General features: G+C 43.7%; 1 protein-coding gene across 2 annotated transcripts; it reads right to left on the bottom strand.

Moving 5' to 3' along the window:
* Window positions 1–888: 888 nt before the first annotated feature.
* On the bottom strand, window positions 889–21,468 carry ilf3 (interleukin enhancer binding factor 3). 2 transcript variants are annotated; one of them, XM_004071842.3, is made up of 18 exons: window positions 21,398–21,468; window positions 18,906–18,987; window positions 18,347–18,570; window positions 18,087–18,261; window positions 16,590–16,737; window positions 13,692–13,783; window positions 12,493–12,588; window positions 11,999–12,110; window positions 11,349–11,446; window positions 11,164–11,275; window positions 10,955–11,068; window positions 9,881–10,086; window positions 9,639–9,806; window positions 9,283–9,564; window positions 3,572–3,695; window positions 3,450–3,500; window positions 1,581–1,970; window positions 889–1,500 (listed from the first exon to the last, which is right to left on the bottom strand). In XM_004071842.3, exons 2-18 carry the CDS (start codon window positions 18,906–18,908, stop codon window positions 1,370–1,372), a joined length of 2,526 nt encoding a protein of 841 aa, XP_004071890.1. In that variant the 5' UTR covers window positions 18,909–18,987; window positions 21,398–21,468; the 3' UTR covers window positions 889–1,369. The 2 variants fall into 2 exon arrangements, with proteins under 2 accessions (XP_004071890.1, XP_011476895.1); XM_011478593.3 differs by lacking the exons at window positions 889–1,500; window positions 1,581–1,970 and adding an exon at window positions 2,496–3,080 and having other exon boundaries at window positions 21,398–21,454.
* Window positions 21,469–21,956: the final 488 nt, after the last annotated feature.

Here is a 21,956-nt window from a genome sequence, read left to right as displayed (position 1 = left end):
AAAGACACGTTACTTAGACATTTATTAGTCATGATAAATAAAAAGTAAAACACCGACAAATGGTAAATGTTACTGAGTAAAAATTAAAACCAGAGGCATAAAGGCACGTCACCAATCGTTTCTATGATAAAAACACGTAAAGCCCTAAAAATACTAATTAGAAAAACATTTCTTCCACGTGAATTGTTGTTTCTCCAACCAAGCTCATTTAATATTGACAGCATCTTTTTACACATGTAATTAATGTCAGCTTCTATTTGCAAATTATTTCCATTGGCAAAGCGATTTTAACAGCTATTTTAGTCGTTTCATCTTCCATTTCTTTTTGCTGCATCGTTTGTTCATTTCTGCTTCTGGTTTATGGAAAGAGGATAAACAAGTATTTTCTTCAACCAAAAGCTGCTTTTCCTGAAGCTAGAAATTATTAACTTCTCTCTACTATCAATGAAGCCATTTCGGCTTTTTACTAAATACTGGATAAATCCTTTTTTCCAAATAAATGGATAATTTTGCCTTTCAATTGCTGCTGTATTTTAGAATTATGTATTTGGTCTGCTTTGTTGTTAACATATTTGTATCCCTCCACACAAAAAATATTAAAAAATAACTGCAAACATGCCTTAGTCACAAAGCTAATTTGTATTTAAAGGTAAAGATGAGTATGGAAAAAAACATATACTTTACAATCAATAATAACTGGTAAAGTCTAATAATAACTTACTGGGCGTGAGACTCTAAAAAAGTTGAACTGATGTAAAAATAGTGCTTCAATCTTTTTGTGTCTTACATTTCTATTTTGATTGATTAAAGAAGGTTGTGTAAATGTTGCTCCAAGTGTTTAACAGACATGTTTTTGGTAGGAAAAAAGACAAAATGCTGGAAATCCAATCTCTGAATCTAAAATAAAAATCATTTATTAAAACCAACACATGAACAGCAACGCTCCATTCAATAAAATAAGCAGAAATGTCTTCTGGAAACCTTCCCAACTAAAACATCAGCTTCATTACAAAATGAGCCAAAATTACAGGCATCGCTTCAAAACCAACTTCCAAACTTATTTACAGCATTTCGCTAGTCCTTCCATTTGAGGGGAAAAAGTGGCGTCACTCTTCTCAAAAGGAAAAATATTTCTTCACATTTAGAGATGTGTTTGAGAACTGGCAGCAAGAAAAAAAATAAAAAAAAATAAAAGGTAAATATGCCAAAAGACGGGAAGAAGCACGGACCAAACCACTAAAGCAGAACTCTGCTGGGCTGCAGCCTCACTGTGATCTACACAAACACCGAGGAAGCTGAACGGAGAAGCCACAGAGCACAAGCAGCGTCTTTCTTTGGACTCGCCGATGCTTGGGGGGGAGGGAGGAGTCTATCTGTACTGGTAGTTCATGCCGCCGTCTCCTCTGCCGTAGCCCGTGTTGTGGTACGGCGTGTGGGTGGAGCCAAAGCCCAGGTTGTTTCCGGCCCCCTGCGAGCTGTAGGTGGACTGGCTGCTGAAACCTGAAATCACCAGAAAACTCAAGATTTAACAAAAACAAAAAAAGAAGTTTAAAGTTTTTTAAAAAGCCCGCCCCCCTCACCGTCGTAGCTGTAGTCTTGGTTGCTTCCGCCTCCCCCCGTCACCTGGCTGGGGTAGGCGGTGCTGTACAGGTAACTGCCTGCCCCCCCCTGGTTCTGGCTGAAGTTCTTCTTCCCCTGCCCGTACTGATTGTATGAGCTCAGACCTGTAGGCCCACTGGGCTGGTACCCCGCTGCAGGTCCAGGCCCCCCGCCCGGAGAACCCGGAAAGGGGGCTTTCCCGCCTTTGTGCATGGGGGGTTTCTTCTTCTGGGGTTTGTTAGCAGGAGAATAGCTTTGGTAAAAGGAAGGGTAGGGGTCGGGGGTCGATCCTTGTGCGGCTCCGAGCTGGGGTCCGCTGGACAGGTTGCTCAATGCCCCCGCTCCTCCGTTTGAACCCCCAGAGCTGTAATCTGGGAAAGAACAGAAAAGACGCTGAAAAAACGCAAACGTTGATCCTCTTTGCATCTTCAGCTATGTTCACGGCGGCCTCGCCAACCAGATGTCCAGCCACCACTTCCACAGAAAAGTCTACGTAAAGCTTAGTGCTCAAGTTTCCACGGCCGTTTTCGGCCTCTAGGTGCAAAACGCACGGCGGCTACTGAACACGCGGGTCCAACTTTGACCGATCCGGGGATTGGATTTGGTAGCGGCGTACGGATGGAGTCCCTGAATAACTGTGGTTTGATTCTGTCTTCAAGCCTTTCATACACAGGAATAAAGCTGTGAAAGACAAATATTCACAAGACTGGCACCGCTTCAACATTTAACTGTAGGTGGCGGACATGCGCTGGTAGAAAAACGTCCTACAGAGGAAGCCCCTCCCTGCTGGTCTACAGTGAACATCATAAGCTAAACGGAAGAACGCGCTTTTAGCTTCTTCTGATTTCCGGTGTGAACGTAGCTTTAAACTCTAGAGAAGAAAAACACATCAGAAGTAATGAATGTCACATTTATTTAAAAAAAAAAAAAATGGCACAAATACAAAAACAAGTAAAACACGGAGACTTTTTCCTGGTCATCCATTGGTCAGTTTCATGCTGAACAGGTGACGCAGACATGACGGCTTTCCTCTAAAGCAGGGTGTAAAAAAATGAAAAACCCGCAAAGGTTAAATAAAAATGTGAAAACTCTCTAGGAGTGCTGTTTGAAATAAAAACAAACAAACACGAGGAAAGCTGAGCTCGATGCAAAAGGTCCTCCCTCCCTCCCTCCATTATTGGTGAAGAAGAAGCCCTGCCGCTCGGATGCATCCACACAGACAGAGGGCATCTTGGGGCAACATGCATGCAGAGGAAGGAAGATGGTCTCCCTGAAGCGTCAGGGCAAAAGTGGAAGGAAGGGGCAGAAGGCCGCTGTCGCTGCCGTCCCAGGGCCCGGCGGTGAAGGAAGTTCTGAGAATTTTGTCCATTTTAATCCTCTCTACGGGACAGTTTTTTTTTGTTTGTTTTTTTCACTTTCTAAGCCTGAGGGAGTCTATGTTGCAAACTCGTGGTAGCCATAGCAGTCTGAGACAAAGTCACCTAAAGAGTGAGACAGGGCAGAGAAGGGAAAAAAAAAAAGGATCGATTAGATTCTAGCTGAAAAAGTTCTGCCTTAAAAAGATGGCAGCGACACGTCAGGTCAGATGTATTTGAACTATTTTTGTTTTTTTTAGATTTCTCTGCTCCTGTCACGCTCAGGTAGGCAAGTCCTCAGAACAAGCTTCAAGGAGGAGGGGAGGAGGTGCTCACAAGAGGAGGCTAGTCAAAAATCACATTCAGTCCGGTGGCTTCAAGCAGAGAAATGTAAAATCGCTTTTCACAGTAACAAAAAAATAAAAATAAAGAGAGGTTTCCCGGAGAGCTCCATCTAACTCCAGGACAGACAGAAAAGGCTGAACTGATACTCACTGTAGCCAGAGTTGGCACCACCGTTCCCGTAACCATAGGATCCAAAGCCACCTGGGGGAGGAACACACGCTCATTACCAACACCCTTAAATACCAACACGGCGGGGAAGGTCGGGTCGTCACCTGGCTGGCCGTAGCCGCCTCCGTTGTTGAAGCCTCTGCCTCTTCCTCGGCCTCGCCCTCCTCTTCCTCGGCCCCTGGCCACGCCTAATTCCCCGCCACCCATCATAGCAAACGGTGGAGGGTGCTGCAAAGGAGAGAGGTTCGACATTTGACTTCAAATCAAACTGAAACAAAGAAAAATAACAATCGGGTTTAGTTGTTTCTGTTTACAGCAGGGATGGGCAAACGATCCCATGATTTTTTTAATGTATTTATTTTTAATCTGGCCGCACGATCGAGACCCGCATAGAACGTGACATTTTATTCCAGCGTTCTGCAGTCTGTGCCCCGACCTCTAAAATCTGTCAAACAGAACAGAAGACAGTCTTCCCTTTCTACGTTGTAGTTCATCTTTTACAGTTTAGCTCATTCTCTTAGAGCGATTATGCTGCTTTTTAAATTCTTTAAACAGCGCACCCCCTATCCATATAGCACTTTACAACTCCTTTAAGGTACCAAAGGGCTTCCCAATAAAGGAAAGACAAAAGAAATGTAAAGTTTTAAAGAAAAAGAGTTATTGTGGCCCTGACAAGAAAACGCTTAGGGGCCCCTGCTCTAGCATCCATGTGGTGATGCTGTTTCTCATTCTTCCTATCATTGAAAAACCACCTGAAGGCAGCATTTCTCAAAGTTTTACATGAGGTACATCGAGCCGTTGGTGCAATTGGCTCTAAAATGAGAACAAAAGTTTGAACCTATAAACTCTAAAATGGGGTTTTAAAATATAATTTTCAATCCAAAAGTTTTCATCCAGATTCCATGTTATTTTTTTCTCACTCCACTCATCTGCTCTTCTATCCAATTTTAGACCCCGGTGTCAAAATCCCCATCCCTGGATTTTTTAAATGTTAAACCACAGTCCGGGTAAATTCTGGATACTGATTGTCTGGTGGGTGTGAATTATAAACGGATAATCCAGTGATAATGCACACCTAAAAACAGAAGTTCCGGTCAGCTAGTGTGACAACGAGCAGTTGTCACATTAAAGAAACAGGCAGAAAAGGTTAATTGACAGAGTTTATTATTTTAATGCAGTTAAAGTTAAGCAGCAGCAGCAACGTTCTTCTAGTCAGGAGCACCTGTGAAAGCACATAGATTTAAATATTTATGTTTTACCGCTGCTGCATGTATGTCTATTCCTTGTCTGATTGTGGTGACTTCCCTCTGTTTTCTATGTCAGGAATGGTCCGCCAGCAAAAGAGGTCCCTAAGGGTACAAGGACCTTATATTGGTTCCAGGGAGGGAACCAAAATCATTGTGAAGTTAGCAGGGGAGATTTAGATTAGTCATTTTATTATTTGAGTCTAGCCGCAGGGGTTGCAAGCCAGTTGCCTCTGTGCCGGTCCCAAGCCCGGATAAATAGAGAGGGTTGCGTCAGGAAGGGCATCCGGCGTAAAAATTGCCAAAATAACCATGCGAATCATCCACAACACTTTAGACATACCGGATCGGTCGAGGCCCGGGTTAACAACGACCGCCACCGATGCTGTTAACCTACAGGGTGTCGGTGGAAATTTGACTACTGTTGGTGGAAGAAAGAGGGGAGGCAGAAGGGTCCGTGGCCAGAGAGAGAAGGGAAAAGGCAGGAACATAGGTTTGAGAATAGGGACTCTTAACGTTGGCACAATGACAGGGAAAGGCAGAGAGCTGGCAGACATGATGGAGAGAAGGAAGGTAGATGTACTGTGTGTGCAGGAGACAAGGTGGAAGGGCAGCAAGGCACGTAGTATTGGAGGAGGATACAAACTGTTCTATCATGGTGTTGATAGGAAGAGAAACGGGGTAGGTGTGATTCTGAAGGGGGAGTTTGTAAACAGTGTTCTAGAGGTGAAAAGAGTCTCAGACAGGATGATGAGCCTAAAGTTAGAAATTGAAGGGGTGATGGTGAATGTAGTCAGTGGGTATGCGCCACAGGTTGGCTGTGAGTTAGAAGTGAAGGAGAGATTCTGGAGTGAGTTGGATGAGGTCATAGAGAGTTTTCCCAGAGGAGAGAGAGTTGTTATTGGAGCAGACTTTAATGGACATGTTGGTGAGGGCAATAGAGGTGATGAGGAGGTGATGGGCAGGTTTGGTGTGAAGGAAAGGAATCTGGAGGGACAGATGGTGGTGGACTTTGCGAAGAGGATGGAAATGGCTGTAGTCAACACTTACTTCCAGAAGAGAGAGGAACATAGAGTGACATACAGAAGTGGAGGTAGGAGTACTCAGGTGGACTACATCCTATGCAGACGAGGTCATTTGAGAGAGGTTATTGACTGCAAAGTGGTGGTAGGAGAGAGTGTAGCCAGACAGCACCGCATGGTGTTGTGTAAGATGACTCTGGAGGTCAGGAAGAAGAAGAGAGGGAAAACAGAAAAGAAGACCAAGTGGTGGAAGCTACAGAATGAAGAAACTTGTGAGGAATTTAGGCAGAAGTTGAGACAGGTCCTGGGTGGTCAGGATGAGCTTCCAGATGACTGGGAAACTACAGCAGAAATTATCAGGGAAACAGGTAGGAAGGTGCTAGGTGTGTCATCTGGAAAGAGGAAAGACGGTAAAGAGACTTGGTGGTGGAATGAGGAAGTACAGGAATGCGTCCAGAGGAAGAGGTTGGCTAAAAGGAAGTGGGATGTAGAAAGGACTGAGGAAGGTAGACAGGAGTACAAGGAAGCGCAGCGTAGAGTGAAGAGAGAGGTGGCAAAGGCCAAACAGAAAGCTTACGATGAGCTATATGACAGGTTAGACACAAAGGAAGGAGAAAAGGACTTGTACAGGCTAGCCAGACAGAGAGACAGAGATGGGAAGGACGTGCAACAGATAAGGGTGATTAAGGACAGAGATGGAAAGGTGCTAACAACCCAAGAGAGTGTACAGAAAAGATGGAAGGAGTATTTTGAGGAGCTGATGAACGTGGAAAATGACAGGGAAAGAAGGGAGGAAGATGTGGTTGTTGTGGAGCAGGAAGTAGCAGAGATTGGAAAGGATGAGGTTAGGAAGGCTCTGAAAAGGATGAAGAGCGGAAAGGCCGTTGGTCCTGATGACCTACCTGTGGAGGTATGGAAGTGCTTAGGAGAGACAGCAGTGGAATTTCTAACGAGGTTGTTCAATAGGATTTTAGAGAGTGAGAAGATGCCTGAGGAATGGAGGAGAAGCGTTCTGGTTCCGATCTTTAAGAACAAGGGTGACACGCAGAACTGCAGCAACTATAGAGGAATAAAGTTGATGAGCCACACAATGAAGCTGTGGGAAAGAGTAGTGGAAGCCAGGCTTAGGAAAGAGGTGGAGATTTGTGAGCAGCAGTATGGTTTCATGCCCCGTAAGAGCACCACTGATGCCATTTTTGCTTTGAGAATGTTGATGGAAAAGTACAGAGAAGGTCAGAAGGAGCTGCATTGTGTGTTCGTAGATTTAGAGAAGGCGTATGACAGGGTGCCGAGGGAGGAGCTGTGGTACTGTATGAGGTCGTCTGGAGTGGCAGAGAAGTATGTCAGAGTAGTTCAGGACATGTATGAGAGAAGTATGACGGTGGTGAGATGTGCTGTAGGTCAGACAGAGGAGTTCAAGGTGGAGGTGGGACTACACCAAGGATCAGCTTTGAGTCCTTTTTTGTTTGCTATGCTGATGGACAGGCTGACAGACGAGGTAAGACAGGAATCTCCCTGGACAATGATGTTTGCGGATGACATTGTAATTTGCAGTGAGAGTAGAGAGCAGGTGGAGGAACAGCTAGAGAGGTGGAGGTTTGCTCTGGAAAGAAGAGGCATGAAGGTCAGTCGTAGTAAGACAGAATACATGTGTCTGAACGAGAGGGATCAAGGTAGAAGCGTTAGGTCACAGGGGGCTGAGGTGAAGAAGGTGCAGGAGTTTAAGTACTTGGGGTCAACAGTTCAGTGTGATGGGGGGTGTGGAAAAGAGGTGAAGAGGCGAGTGCAGGCAGGTTGGAGCGGGTGGAGGAAAGTGTCAGGAGTGTTGTGTGACAGAAGAGTGCCAGCAAGACTCAAAGGAAAGGTGTACAAGACAGTGGTGAGACCAGCTCTGCTCTATGGGTTAGAGACGGTAGCAGTGAGACAGAGACAAGAGGCTGAGATGGAGGTAGCGGAGATGAAGATGTTGAGGTTCTCCTTAGGAGTGACCAGGTTAGACAGGATAAGGAACGAGTACATCAGAGGGACGGCTCATGTTGCCTGTGTTAGGGACAAAGTCAGAGAAGCCAGACTGAGATGGTTTGGACATGTTCAGAGGAGGGATAGTGGATATATTGGTAGAAGGATGTTGGAGATGGAGCTGCCTGGCAGGAGGGCAAGAGGACGGCCAAAGAGGAGATACATGGATGTCTTAACAGAGGACATGAAGTTGGCTAATGTTAGGGTAGAAGATGTCCATGATAGAGTGAGGTGGAAAAGGATGATTCGCTGTGGCGACCCCTGATGGGAAAAGCCGAAAGAGAAAGAAGAAGAAGATTTTATTATTTGAGTGAATTATTGAAATGTTTTAGGAACAGTCGGTGAATTCTATTTTTGCATGGGGAAATTATCTATTTTTATAGGGGTTGGGGAAACTTTGAATGTACATATTTTAATATATTGTGTAAATAGATTATCTGTGGGAACCTGGGAATTGGTACCTCCCAAAGGTGAAATCCTATAAAGGTGTGAGTTGTAACCATTGGGAGGTTGTTGTTGGTTAGCAGTTAGAGCTCGGGGCATGACTGTTAAATGCCAGTTGAAGAAATTGGAAATAAAGTTTGAGCTAAAACCAAGTCCTGAGACTCCGCCTGTGCTTCTACCATGAGGATGGTCTCCGAGACTACGAGCTGAACATGACAGCTAGCTTAAATGTTCTGCGCCGGCTTCTTTAAAACAAACTTTTGCTTCATCATCTGGACAAAAACAAGCGGTAAGAGGTGAACTTTCTCTAGCTGTGTGTACATATATATACATATATATATATACATATATACATATATGAATATTAAAACCTTTCGTAAGTGATCATGGTAGAGGCGAGTTAATGGGCTTGTAAGTATGCCTGATCAGAAATTAACGCACGCCGTGGAACCATCCGACGCTCTACAGATAGCCCATGATAGGTGAAGTCCATGAAATAGTCCTCTTTTTTTTTTTTACAATTCATATATATGTTTTAATGCTATAAACTCCTCACTACGTATCCACTTTTCTCAGACAGACATGCAGATTTTTGCACTTTTCTCTTTTGTTCAAACTCTCAAAGTTCAAACCTTCACAGAAAAAAAAAAAAGTCCAGTTTTACGGAATGAAAACAAAGATCTGATCGCCATGACGATTTTTGTAGCTTTGGCAAACTGCATGCATTCTGAGGAGATTGACGAGCTAACCGCTAATCAGGACGCAGAACCCAGTGCCCTGCGAGAAAAAACCAAAAGCGTTGCAAAACGGTGAGAAAAGTGATTATGGCGAAGGAGCACAACGAAGGGCGGATTCGAGGCGCCACACAAGAAATGTAAGAAACACACAACTACACAAAACCAAAAGAAGGAAGGGGTTCACTCGGATCCCCTTCAAATCACCCAAATGATCTGGACTGCATTTGACTCGTGGATGGAAATGTGATGCGGTAACACACTGCACTGAGTGTGCAGAGAGGGACTCACAACGACAAACAAATACACTGCCTGCTAAACAAACATTTGGTCCACATTTAGCCGTCCTCACCATGGGCAGGCCCTTCTTCTTCTTAACAGCCTCGGGCGCCGAGCCTTCTGGGAAAAGGCGCTCCAGGGCGGCCAGGGCTGCGTACGCTTTAGCCACCTTTTTGTTGGAGCCGGTGCCCTGAAACTTCTGCCCGTCAATCTCCACCTCCATCACGAAGCGTTTGTCGTGGCTGCCGCCAGTCTCTGAGATGAGCTCATACTTGAGGCCCCGCCTCTTCTCGTTCAGTTCCATGACGGGGTTCTTGCCGTGTTTCGTCAAAATTGGTCCCTGCTGGCGAGCGGCCTGACAGGAAAAAAAACGGACATGATCAAAGTGTCGAGTGAGCAGAGAGAGAGAGAGGGGGGGGTTTGCCGGACCTCTGAGGGTTCGGGTTGGTCTGCGTTGGTGGCTGCAGGAGTTTCGGCTGGAATTGTGGCGGGTTTAGGTTCTTCTGCGGGCGTGGCTGCGGCCGGCTCGTCTGCTTTGGCCGCCGGTTCAGCGGCCTTCACGTCCACTCCGGTGGGCAGACCCATGTCCTGCAGAACCTGGAACAAGACTGGCAGCTTTAGATCCAACTCCAAAAACAACTGAAGCGAAACACAAGCGGCAGGACGTTCACCTTCACAGCGACGTGCAGCTTGGCGGTGCGCTTGGACGGACCTGAAGCCTCGAAGGACTTCCCATCCACCTCTACGGCCATGGTGAAGACCGGAACATGAACCGGGCCCGTCTGGGAGATCAGCTTGTACTGGAGACCCGGTTTCAGCTGGTTCAGCCTCATGAGGGCGTTCATAGCTTGAGGGGGCTCGGCCTTCTCCTCAGCAGCTGAGAAATGCAAAAGTTACAGGAAAAATGAGAACAAAGGCCTCTTTATAATGTTCATTATTTTCTGGAAATCGTCTTAAAGACCCCGCTCAGCTGAAAACGATGGTTGTTTGGTTTTAAACGTGTTTTTGTGGGGTTCTTTTGATTATTAAGCTGATTTTCTGAGTAATTTTCCCTAAACTGTTGTGAATCAGGAGCAGATGAAAAAACGCAGTTTGAAAAAGAGTTCCTTACTACAGACATAAGCTGGAGGAAATGTGGAAAAATTGGAGACCTTACACATGTTCTCTCTGACTGCCCGGGTTTTAGTGAATTTTGGAAAAATATTAAGAGGGAGATTGAAACAATGGTAAAGCAGGACATTCCTTTGAGCGCCCTGTCGTGTTGGCTTGGTGTATTTCCAGGAGAATTTGGATCTGATCAAACACATGTATCGCACATTTTACTTTTGGTTGCAAAAAAAACATAACAGGAAATTGGAAAAAGGTAACATCACCAGAATGGAAACAAAGAATCAAATACGGGGGTGAAATGACAGCGTCTCTACCACTAACTTTATTTGGGGTTGTGACTGTAATATGTATCTTTATTCATGGTTGTACAAATATTTGCTTAACTGAACTACATGTCTCATCTTGCCTCGATGCAATTTTTTTTCTGTTTTAACTAGAAAATAAATTTATCATACAATTTATTGGATGTGGACTTTTGGTCAAACTGGTCTCAGGGAATTGTTGTTTGTTATTTGTTGTGATAAAAAAGAAAAAGAGTTACTTATGACGTAGAAACTATGCCGTGAAGACTTTTACAATTGATCAATGGATGATGGGAGTGGGACTCTGCACAGCAGAGTCACAGGCATCCTCACATTTCTTCTGCAGCTTTTTCTTCTTTTTGTTGGGACTCTTGTCATCTGTTCCCTCCTCTTCCTCGATGGGCCTTTTCATTGGTGTGGCGTAGGTCGTGCTTGGTGGGATTTGGACTAAAGATCAGAAGAAAACGGAGAAAAATATTTCACTAAAATGTTCCTGGTATCCATGGTGACGCTTGATAACCGCTTCCCACGGTGCTGTTTACCTGTGTAACCAATAGGAGCCTCAGTTCGAGCCTTTTTGGGCATTTTAGAGGGAAGCGAGTCCATTCCAAGAACTTTGTGAAGCTGTCCAAAGGCTGACAGTCTTAAGGCATGCTGAGCATGGAGAGAAGGTCATGTCAGCAGAGCATTTATGGAATCAGAGGTGGTTTCTTCTCACAGAGCACACCTGAGCACTGGCGGTGATGTCTTCTCTCTGCTGGCTGTTCAAATGACCGACGGCGTCCGTGGGCTCCTTCTCACACGGATCAGAAATTCCAGGACCCTCTGTGGCGTTAAAGGAACTGTTATTTTTGTAGGTGTGTTTTGAAACCCCCGACCGTACATGAGAACTGGACTGAGTGACCCCTCCCCCCTGGCGTTCCAAACAGGAAGTACCTACTGGCTCCAAGAAGCCAAAATCCCATAGACTTCTATAGAGAAACAGCTGTTAGTCATTCTTTTGCTCAGAATAACCATTCTTGCAAATTATTCAAGTTATAAACTGATCAATCAGATGCCTCAGTAAAAGTATTGAACAATGACAGATTCTCTCGAACCCGCCGTCAAGTGGTAGGGGTGTGAACTTCCAACAAGCCATAGAAATGTTGACTCAGACTAGCTTTGTCCAATCAGCGCTTACGGACGTCATCTGGCACCTAGATGGCGCCGTCCATATCGCAAAAGATGGCGACTGAATTGACTTAACTTGGTGGGAGCCGGCAGTAATTCGTTTTTTTACGGGTGACGTCACACTCACTCGCTTCAGTTCTCATGTGGAGTCAATGGTTCAAACAAAAATAAGGCAAACATTTAACAGGAGCGGCGTAAAAAGCTCACCTGATAATAGGATTCCTGAGGACAAACATTCCAAAACTCTCCGCAGAGCTTCTCCTGCTCCCATTGGCCGGTTCCCTGTGCCGATTGCTTTCTCGCAGATCAGCTCCAGAGGCTGCACCGCAGCAAACAACAGTGCACGTTCAAGTCAAAGTGACAGACTCAAGTTGCTAATACAGTGTGCCCTCGCTATATCATGGATCACATTTTGCTGTTTTCAGTGCAATTAGCATGTCTTTTATTTCATTGTAAAAAGTGCACCGTGTGTCTGCAGGTTTGAACTTTAAGAGTTTAATCAAGAGAGAAAAGTGTGAACATGTTTATGTCTGTGTAAAAAGTGTATAGTGAGCAGTTTAACAGCCTCAAAACATCCCACTTTACGAATTTCATCTATTGCGGGTTATTTTTAGAACATAAGCCTGCAGTAAACCAGAGAAATCTGTTGTACAAAATCTACATTTCATCTTAAAAAATAACTTTTGGGGTTCTTAACTCACCCAGCCACGCAGCGGCGCCCACATGGAAACACGGGCGCACAGGTCCCTCAGGATGCGGATGACGATGACGCAGGAGCGCAGCCCGTTCGCTCTAGCCTGGAAACAAAAGCAGGGGTGGGGTGGGGGGGTCAACAAGTTTCAGTTAAATAAACCCAGAAGGAAACATCAATAGAAAGAAATGAAAGACTATATGGAACAAGCAAGAACAACATCCAACTAAAAACTAATGAAAATGAAGCCACACAGACTAGAACGGCTTAGTTTCATATTGTTAACACATCCAGACTCGTCTGATCGTCTCTTTGGGGGGAAAAACCTTATCCATGATCAGTCCCACTCGTGGCTAAATCAGCAACCAGGAGAATCTACAGCGCTAGTATTGAGTGCCAAACATTTCTATGTGAGGTGGGGGGGTGGGGGGTGGGGTTTCATGCACTGGATTTAAATACCGAGAGGGAGAAGGAGGGAGAAACAACCTCATACTCAGAAATCTGCTCTGGCGTGGTACAGAGGAGGATCAGTTAAGGTGTAGCTTACGTGGGCCATCAATGAAAGGTTAGCAGTACGGTAATTTTACGGTAGGCAGGTGCAATATTCCCTTTGTTTTTTTGTTTTTTTTTTTGGGGGGGGGGGGGGGGGGGGGGGGGGGGGGGGGGGGGGGCACACGGTAACAAGAACAAGCAAGAGCGTGAGAAAGGTGGAGGCCACACACTCTAGCTTTGCCAAGCTGCAAAGATGGAGCAGTTACGGTGAGATGACAGGACACGGCTCATCCACGATGGTTAGCATTTGGCCGTCAATGACTAGATGTGGTTCTTTGCAGATATGTGGCACAGAATAAACCAACAGAGCAACAAATCATTCATAGCGACACTGAAATTGCAGAAATATTGCACCCAGACACAGTGCATTAGTCCCAGAGTGATTGGAGTTAAACTGAGTTATAGGAGGAAAATCCAGGAAGACAAGTAACAATTTCCTTTCAAACAACAGTTATGGTTATAAAACCTGAGCAAAGGTAATGTGCAGCGGTGTGATGACGAATGCTCTCTATGAAACAACACCCAGCTCATTGAGTAATACTACTGAGAGTACACTCCAAAAGAGGAAATAAAGAAAAGAACACGATAACAAACAGCATGAAACCAAAAACTCAAAGCTACTTCTGGTTTAGAGACAAATAAAGTCAAGATTCAAACCTGGAACCACTTAGCGTGGCGTAGAGATGCCAAGGCAGTTAGGCATTTCTGCCTGTCCAGAACATCCGGGGGATCGATGACTGAAAGCGTTTCTATTGGCAGGTGGAATAAGAAGACAAGGTACAGTTTGACCAAGGGGAGTTCTGTCAGCCGGCCAGGGGGAACACAGGCAGCCTTCTCAAACCACAGGCAGGAGGGGGAGGGGGAGGGGGCCCCTCCACTGGACAACCAGCAAACAACCGCTCAACCTCCCAGTTTAAGTGGGTTCAAACCCACTGACTACAGCTAAAACTCATCCAATGACGGGGTTTGGAGTAAGAAATAAATTCTTAAAGACCCACTCTGAGGAAGGTTGTGGTTTTTTTTGTTTAAACGTATTTACTGTGTCGTTTTTCTCATAATGGAGGACGTTTGAAAGAAAATTGAGGTCGAAACTGCATTACAATTGGTGACGTAGAAAATACAATCCACCCACAGGCAATTAGATCCATGTACGACCGTGATTGTTCTTTAATGTTACCTTGGAGCTGTGAGGGGCTGTAAGCTAGAGGGAGAGAGTGTAAACAAAAGGGATGATGGTAAGTCAGGATGGGCGTACGCTGCGGCCAACAGTCCTGCTCACAACTCGGACGTAAAATTTCTCATGAAATACTACCGCTCTGCAGAAACTATGTTTTTTGATTTTGACTAAAAACTGCATCATGATCAAAAGATAACCAAAGTGGGACTTTAAATAATTGTGCATTAAGTTTAAAGTAGTGGTGAAATGGGGAAAAAAAGAGTTTAAAACAAGGGAGGTTGTCTCTTCGTGGTTGCTTCAGCTCAAATTGCTGCTTTAGCTTCTGTGCGTTAGAGAGGTCCACTTTTCTGCTGTAGGGTTAACTGGAGGCGGAGCCCCTCCCCCTTGGCCCTGAACTGGGTACACTGCACTTTGCCCCTTCCGAGACAGAGAGCGGCCAGTTGGTCAAAGGTCCAGCATCCCTAAAAATTGACAGACTAGAAGGCTTGACAGAGAGAATCAGAATTGGAACCACAGGCAGATAAAATATCAGATGCACAAATGGGTTGGTATCAAAAACAAGTCCACACTGCAGCAAAACTGATGGCTTCAGGAGGGAAAACCAGACCCCAAACGGGGCGTCGAGAGTGAGCTCAGGGATACGGATAAGGTCAAGGTCAGCCCAGCTGAGACCACTTTGTTTTACTGCGGACACTAAACGGCACAACGGGGGGGGGGTTTCTAGCCCGTTTGTGGACGAAATGCAGCCACTGATTTATGCAAAACCATTGGACCTGCAAGCCAATTTCAAAGCTTCTTGTCGTTATCCGTAACCCTGGGCCTCTCCCTTTAAAAGCTGCGTTCACACCAAACGCTATTCGTGCATCAGCGGCATCCAGTTGAAATGTTGAGTCACTGTCAAGGCGGGCTGCGCTGACGTCATCAGTATTCACCCACCCACCCACCATGCTGGAAGGCAATGGTGGAACTAAATGCAAATTAACAATAAATATCAACAGTCACAGCCTAAAGATCTGGTCACCAATCAGCAATAATGACGATACATTTAAAGGATAAATCGGTCTACAGACAGGCTAATTTTGGGTGGAACGTGCTGCTTTTCCCAGAAATGACGCATCTTGACTTTATGAAATATCAACTTCTGTCAACAAACCCGGTTAATAGAATGCTAAAGATGCATCATACAAGAACCACCTCAATTAAAAACCACCAAAAGTCATCAAGATCCAATGCAGGACATTTGCAGCTCTGGTTGTGCATCTTGTGAATTCCTTGTGTTTATGGTGTAGTGAAGCACCAAACGTATGCTAATTCCTTCCCTAAATATTTACACCAGAAGCTTGATAAATGCATAAACAAAACAAATAAAACCTCTGCTAAACAAGTATGTTTAGCAGAGGTTTACAAGTTATAACTGACCTTTGACCAAACGAACTGAGCAAACTCAGATCAGCCAGAATCCTTTGAGTCGTGTCCCTATTTGGCCATTTCTCCCCGCGCTCAATTAAGACGTTTTTGGTTGTTTCTACCCAATGACTGCAGGTAACCTGACTAGGTCACAGAGACACGGTAGTACCGCTGAAAGCGGCCGTCATTCAGATGCGCCTGCTGTAGTAGACGGTGTGACGCTCTAAATCCTGAATGATCTCATGAACCCAAACATAGAGACGCCATTACAGACATCTCTGAGCTCTTCAGAAAAACAAGAATAAACCTTAGCTCTCCTGATCACCTGTGTCCTACATGTACTGAGGAGGCTAAAAGCTTTCATGGCAGCTCCTCCCACGCAGCAGGTTTGTGAACAAGCGGCGAGCAGTGAATCTGCTGTGCATCAATACAGAGGTGGTGGACGCAAACGTGCCACTCAAATCGCATTTGGTGTGAACGCAGCGTAAGGACCGCCAGAGACTTTCGGCCCACAGCCGGGTCGAACAACCAAAGACAGCTTCAGCGCATGTTTGCTTCTCATTTTTGCTGCAATGCAAACTGTTAATCATCAGTGATAAAACATGCAAACACAGTGGTCTCTTGTTGTTTTTTATTGCATTTAGTTTAATTCTCAGTAAGCCTTCATTTCATTGATGACCTGATCTTTAAAGGGGAAACAAAAACCATGTCTTCAGCATTCTGTCATCTACCTGCCCTATACTGTATATTGGGCCATCAAAAATGTACAATCACATTACATGGAACTATGAGAGTGTCAGCAGGGCTAAAATGTCAGCGTTCTTGTCCTCTAGCTCCATTGAAGGCCCAATAAACAATATCTGTCTAGCCTTGATGCCTGCCTGGCCTTCTGGCACGAAAGGCGCCACAGAAAAGGGGAGGTCGTAAAGGAATCAAACAAAGAGGCCTTCCTCTGTATGAGGGGGGCTTACCTCCAGCAGTGGTCTTCTCCATCTCTTCGCGGACCAGCGGGGACGTCAGGTGAATGGTCAGCGTGAGCGGGGGCTCCTTTGTGTTTTGGATGACAATGCTGGCCTCCTGGATGTCCTGGGTCACCACATACTTCTCCTCCGTTATCAGCTGAGACGCAGATAAAGAGAGAGGGTTATTTTTTCTGAACACGCTGCAATAACAGCTCTGGTCTTCTTTTTGCTACAGGAAAAACAACAACATTTATGAGATAAAGCAGACAAGCTTCAAAGCTGTTCCTGAGAAACAGTCCAGGAGTCTGGAATATTTAAAAAAGCCTTGAAAACGGTCATTGAGCCTCCAGGAGGAAAGGCAAGTTCATTTGTAAAGCACAATTTGTACACAAAGCAATTCAAAGTGCTTCACAAAACAGGAAAAATGCATTAAAATTACAATACATAACAGTGCAAAGATTAAAAACATACATAATCTTTATGAAATGTAATTAAAAAGAAAGGAAAGAGAGTATAAAATGAAAAGGGGTGTCGATAAGGAGCCTTCAGTTATATCAACGGCTAAACAGCAATGTTTTGAGTCTAGATTTCAACCTTGAACCAGTAGAGGCCTGTCTCACAACCTCAGAAGGACTTTCCAGCTTTTAGCTGCATGAGACGGAAACGCAGATCCCCCGTGTTTAGTCCTGACTCTGAGCACCGCAGGAGGCCGGTCCCTGAGGTCCTCAGAGTCCAAGATGGTTCATATGGCGCTAACATGTCAGAGATGTACTTTGGTGCAAGGCCATGGAGAGACTTGTAAACAAGTAGAGCTGCTTTAAGGTTTATTCTTTGAGCTACAGGAAGCCAGTGCAGAGACCTGAGCACTGACGTGATGGCACTTCCTGGTTCTAGTCAGGACTCGGGCAACAACGTTCTGGACTTACTGAAGCTGTTTTACAGCTGGCTTGGGAAGGCCAATGAGCAGGCCGTTACAGTAGTCTAACTTACTGGAGACAAATGAATGAGCAGAGCAACCTAGATGTGCCAACACCTAACAATCAGCAGCTTTCTTTTTTATGCTGATAGTTATTTAAGCTTTGCTTTTAGTTAAAGTCCTTGAAAATCTGTTTCTTAAAGACTTCTAGAAAAACTCTCCTGATCAACATCTGCTCTTTGATGATTTTATGTCCGGTTTTAAGCCTCATCACACCACTGAGACTGATCAATTGCAAAAAAAAAATGTGTGGAAACACGTGTGACCATGTAATGTGGTAGAATGTTCTAACAATGTTACGTTTGTATTATTTTGAAGTGGAAAAACAACAGAACTTTATGACACTAAAAAGTTAAAGTGAATAACTGTGTTTTTTTTCCCGAGGCCTTATTTTAGGTAAATGAGAATTAAGACTATAGGGATATGCAGCCCCACTGTGAAATTTACAGAAAACATACTTTTGTTGTAAAGTCAAAAAGAAAGCTTTTTTTCCCTTATAAAACCAATGTGCTTTCCTTATTTGTTCTCACCTTTAGCTGTGCAGAAAGGTTTTCTGCCACTTTCCTCAGCAGATCGGTGGTGGGCTTTTCCCTACAGAGGAGCACCAGCTCCAGATCCAGATCCCCCTTTAGCAGCAGACCCTTAGCAACCAAGCCCACCCTCATTACGCCACGCAGAGTGCGAGTGGCAGGGTCTTTGGAATCACTTTCAGAAACAACAGAGAAAAACAAACCAGTTAGAGGTTGGCCGTAGAGTCCATCTTCAAGCTGAAAACATAAAGTTCCCTCACATTTCCTTCTCAGCGTCTGCAGCGTCAGAGTCGGGTTTGGAGGTCCCTTTTTCCTGTCTATCCAGCCAGTCGGAGACAGCCTTTAGGGCCCGCTCTGTGTGAGAAACCATGTTCTGTACATTTTCCAGCTCCTCCTGAGTTGGATAGATGGCAGAGTGTTTCGCCATGACATGGCGGTCATCGTTGACAAAGATGCGCAGTAACCTGTGACGCAATGGGGGAGCCTTGAGAGGAAATGAGTAGAGAAATTTGTTGAACCAAATCACAAATTCGAATTACAATTTTTGAAAAAGAAGAAAAACAAAGAGAAAAAGGTTTCCCGGAGGACACTTTTGTACACTTTTATGGAAATGAACAACCAAGTTTACAGAACTGAACCAAGATAGTTTCTATTTAGCTGAAAAGAAAACCCAGATAATTTTTTTATCAAAACTTTAGTAGATAATCAAAAATGCAAAACAATGTGTCTAAACAAAAGGTCTCGTGCTTATGTCTACAGTAACACTGACAGTTTGACTTGTATAAGACAGAAAAAGAGTGCTTTGCTTCCAAACATTACCATTAGAGATGGAGAGCCGTAATAACTGCCGTCTTCAGTAAGAACCGGCGCTGAAAGCTCTGCAGGGTGGATGTCAATGCCTCTATAAATGGAAAACAATAAGCTAGGATGAGCAGGATGTATGTTTTTAGTAAACCTTTGTGGATATTTTGTGAGTTAAAGCATTAAAGGCACCAACAAAAAGACCTAGTAAGTGAGTAATTAGTGATGAAGTTGTGTTACTCAGTGTCCCAACATCACATGCATGCTTTAAGCTCTTCCTTCACTGTAATGCAAATGAATAAAACTGTGTGAAACCTAATGTTTATTTTAGCAGAATTATGGAGCCCCTTTAGGGTGGATATGTCAATAAGTCATTGAAACATAATTTAAACCTCACCTGTTTAAACTCATCTAATTTAAACCCGATAACTTGATTAAATTATTACATTTGTTTAAAATTCAGAGGGAATTTAGTCCAACTAGTTCTTCTAGACATCCATGCACCTCAGATAACACTGGAATATGGAAAAGAAGAAGATTAATCATGCGACTTGTTCGCTGTGGCGACCCCTGATGGGAGAAGCCGAAAGAGGAAGAAGAATCTACAACAGAAAGACATTTTCCTTTCTTTACAGGGGTCTAAATTATAAGGGCGACAGTGGTTGAGCGGGTCGTCCAATGATCGGAGGGTTGGCGGTTCGATCCCCGCTCCCACCAGCCAAAATGTCGTTGTGTCCTTGGGCAAGACACTTCACCCTCCTTGCCTCCAGTGTGGCTCCACTGGTGTGTGAATGCGCATGAATGATCCTGGTGATGGTCAGAGGGGCCGTAGGCGTGAACTGGCAGCCACGCCTCTGTCAGTCTGCCCCAGGGCAGCTGTGGCTACAACCGTAGCTTACCATCATCAAGTATGAATGAGGAGTGAATGAATAATGGACACAATGTAAGCGCTTTGAGTGTCTTGAAAAGCGCAGATAAATCCAATCCATTATTATTATTATTGGATTTTAAAGACCCGCTCCGAGGAAAATCAACATGTTCTAGTTGCATTTTTCCCTCATCGTGGGAATTTATTAGGAAAATTAAGATCAGAATTGCATTTCTGGTTATTACTTTATCAAATCATTGTTAATTAGGAGCAGATGAAATGGGGACGGGGAAAGGGGCGGGGTAGTTTCTACTGAACTGCTGCCGCTATGCAGACAACTATGTTATAGAAAACGACACAGGTTTCTTAAGTTTTGTCTAAAACCGGCATAATCTTAATAAGAAGAGCACTGGGTACACTTTCAGAATAGCCCACAAGATGATCAGAGTCTTTAATAAGCATGTTTAACATGGGTATGATCTATAGATGGGTTTAAATGTGAAGTGTTTACTGCATCTACTAAATTCTTGTTTACTATTTGTTAAATTTACAATGGCTGTTTGTGTTTTTTTGTTAACAAAGTACTTTTAAATTAAATACATTATTTTAAAAAACAGTGAAACTTTTTATGTTAAAATTGTTCTGTTTGCAGACTCAATCTCAATAATTCACATGTAAACCTATTTTTGCATTCAAAACATACGTCAATGTTTTTGACAGGCAGCACACATCGATCAGTTACATGACTTGTTGAAACTCAACAATAAATCAAAAGGGAGGATATTGAGTAATCCAGAATGGCACCTAGTAACAACAGATGGAAATCTAATATTTAAACAAGAATGAAGGCGGCAACGAACATACGAAAAAGCAAAGCCAACATTAGTCTGCTTATCATGTTTAATGAATGACTTATCTTAATATACAGCGAACAATCTGTTGTAAAAAATGGACCTATTATTCATTGCAGCTGCGCGCGCACCCCATTAAATGATAAACAAACAGCCCCAACATCTCCGTTAACGGCATGTCGTCCCACGGGTAAACGCCAAGAGAAAGATGGCTACTGTCGCCTTGTGTGGCCTTTACCCAAACCACTCGAACACAAAGGCCGGCATCTACTAGGTCGCAGGTTTAAGAACAAGGGAAATGTTTTATTTCTAAATCAAATTCAACTGGAGACACGCTTATTGTCAAAACAAATAATCCCGGAGAGGGACATTCAAAGAAAGACAGGAAAAAAACAGACGCCATTTTGCTTCGACCCAGAGCCTTGAATGAAGACCGCAGAGTTAGCTAACGCGCGCCGCATCCGACTGAACAACAACCGTTTAAAGAAATAAGCCCGCAACACCAAGGTGAAACCACCAATAAAAACAAGAATGGAAGTGTCTCTCGTGTTACAATTAACTAAATGTTTCAACGGAATTAATAAATGGTTTCAAACATCAAAACAGTCGAGTAGAAGAGAGACTCCGGGTTAGCATATATCTCAGACAAGCGAATCAATAGAAACACTTATATAACTTAAGTTCAAGTTGCAACAGTGTTACAATCTTACGCGTTTATTTATATTTATACGATTACCAATAAACAAAAACAATAATAAAGTGAAATAAAATAAAACTAACACGTTACTTGCCTTGATCTGAATTCGAGAGCTTGCGCGTCTTGCGCACTAGTTAGCTTGCAACAGTTAGCCAAGAAAGAACACGCCCACTATGTTCAAACGATGGCGCTCATTGGACAAAATACCAACGAGGTTCCATTTCATCCAATAGAATATCAGCAATACTGAACAAGGGGTACTGAACAAGGGGCGGGGTCAAAACTGGATGTCATTATGCGCCGTTTATTTAAAATAAATCATATCAATCCCATTTTATGGCACATTTATCATTTTTGTTGTTCTGTATGTATAGAAAATGTATGTTACAAACTGTTTTTATTAAAAAAATTTTCGCATCTATTCATAAAGAAAAACGATTAATAGTAGAGTTTTAATGTTTGATTTTCAGCAATTTAAACAAAGTAAAAAGACAGTAAAAAAAATAGATATATCAAATCTAGTAATTTATAAACTGATTGAAGACATAAAAAATAAAAGAAAATGATTTTATCTTCTTGACATTAAAATTACTTCTAATTATGGACATATTTTCACTTATGCATGCAGTATACATGAAATCCATAAAATGTAA

This window comes from Oryzias latipes, chromosome 8, assembly GCF_002234675.1.
Source record: "Oryzias latipes chromosome 8, ASM223467v1".
Classification (NCBI taxonomy): Eukaryota; Metazoa; Chordata; class Actinopteri; order Beloniformes; family Adrianichthyidae; genus Oryzias; species Oryzias latipes.
Note: the sequence above shows the minus strand (reverse complement) of the source record. Positions and strands in the feature narration are given on the sequence as shown.

Excerpts from the sequence above, each read along its gene's own strand:
- ilf3 (XM_004071842.3), bottom strand. Across the intron at positions 9,565-9,638 it reads ACCAACCCGAACCCTCAGAG|GCCGCTCGCCAGCAGGGACC; the intron begins GTCCGGCAAACC and ends TTTTCCTGTCAG. Across the intron at positions 3,501-3,571 it reads AGGCGGCTACGGCCAGCCAG|GTGGCTTTGGATCCTATGGT; the intron begins GTGACGACCCGA and ends TTCCTCCCCCAG.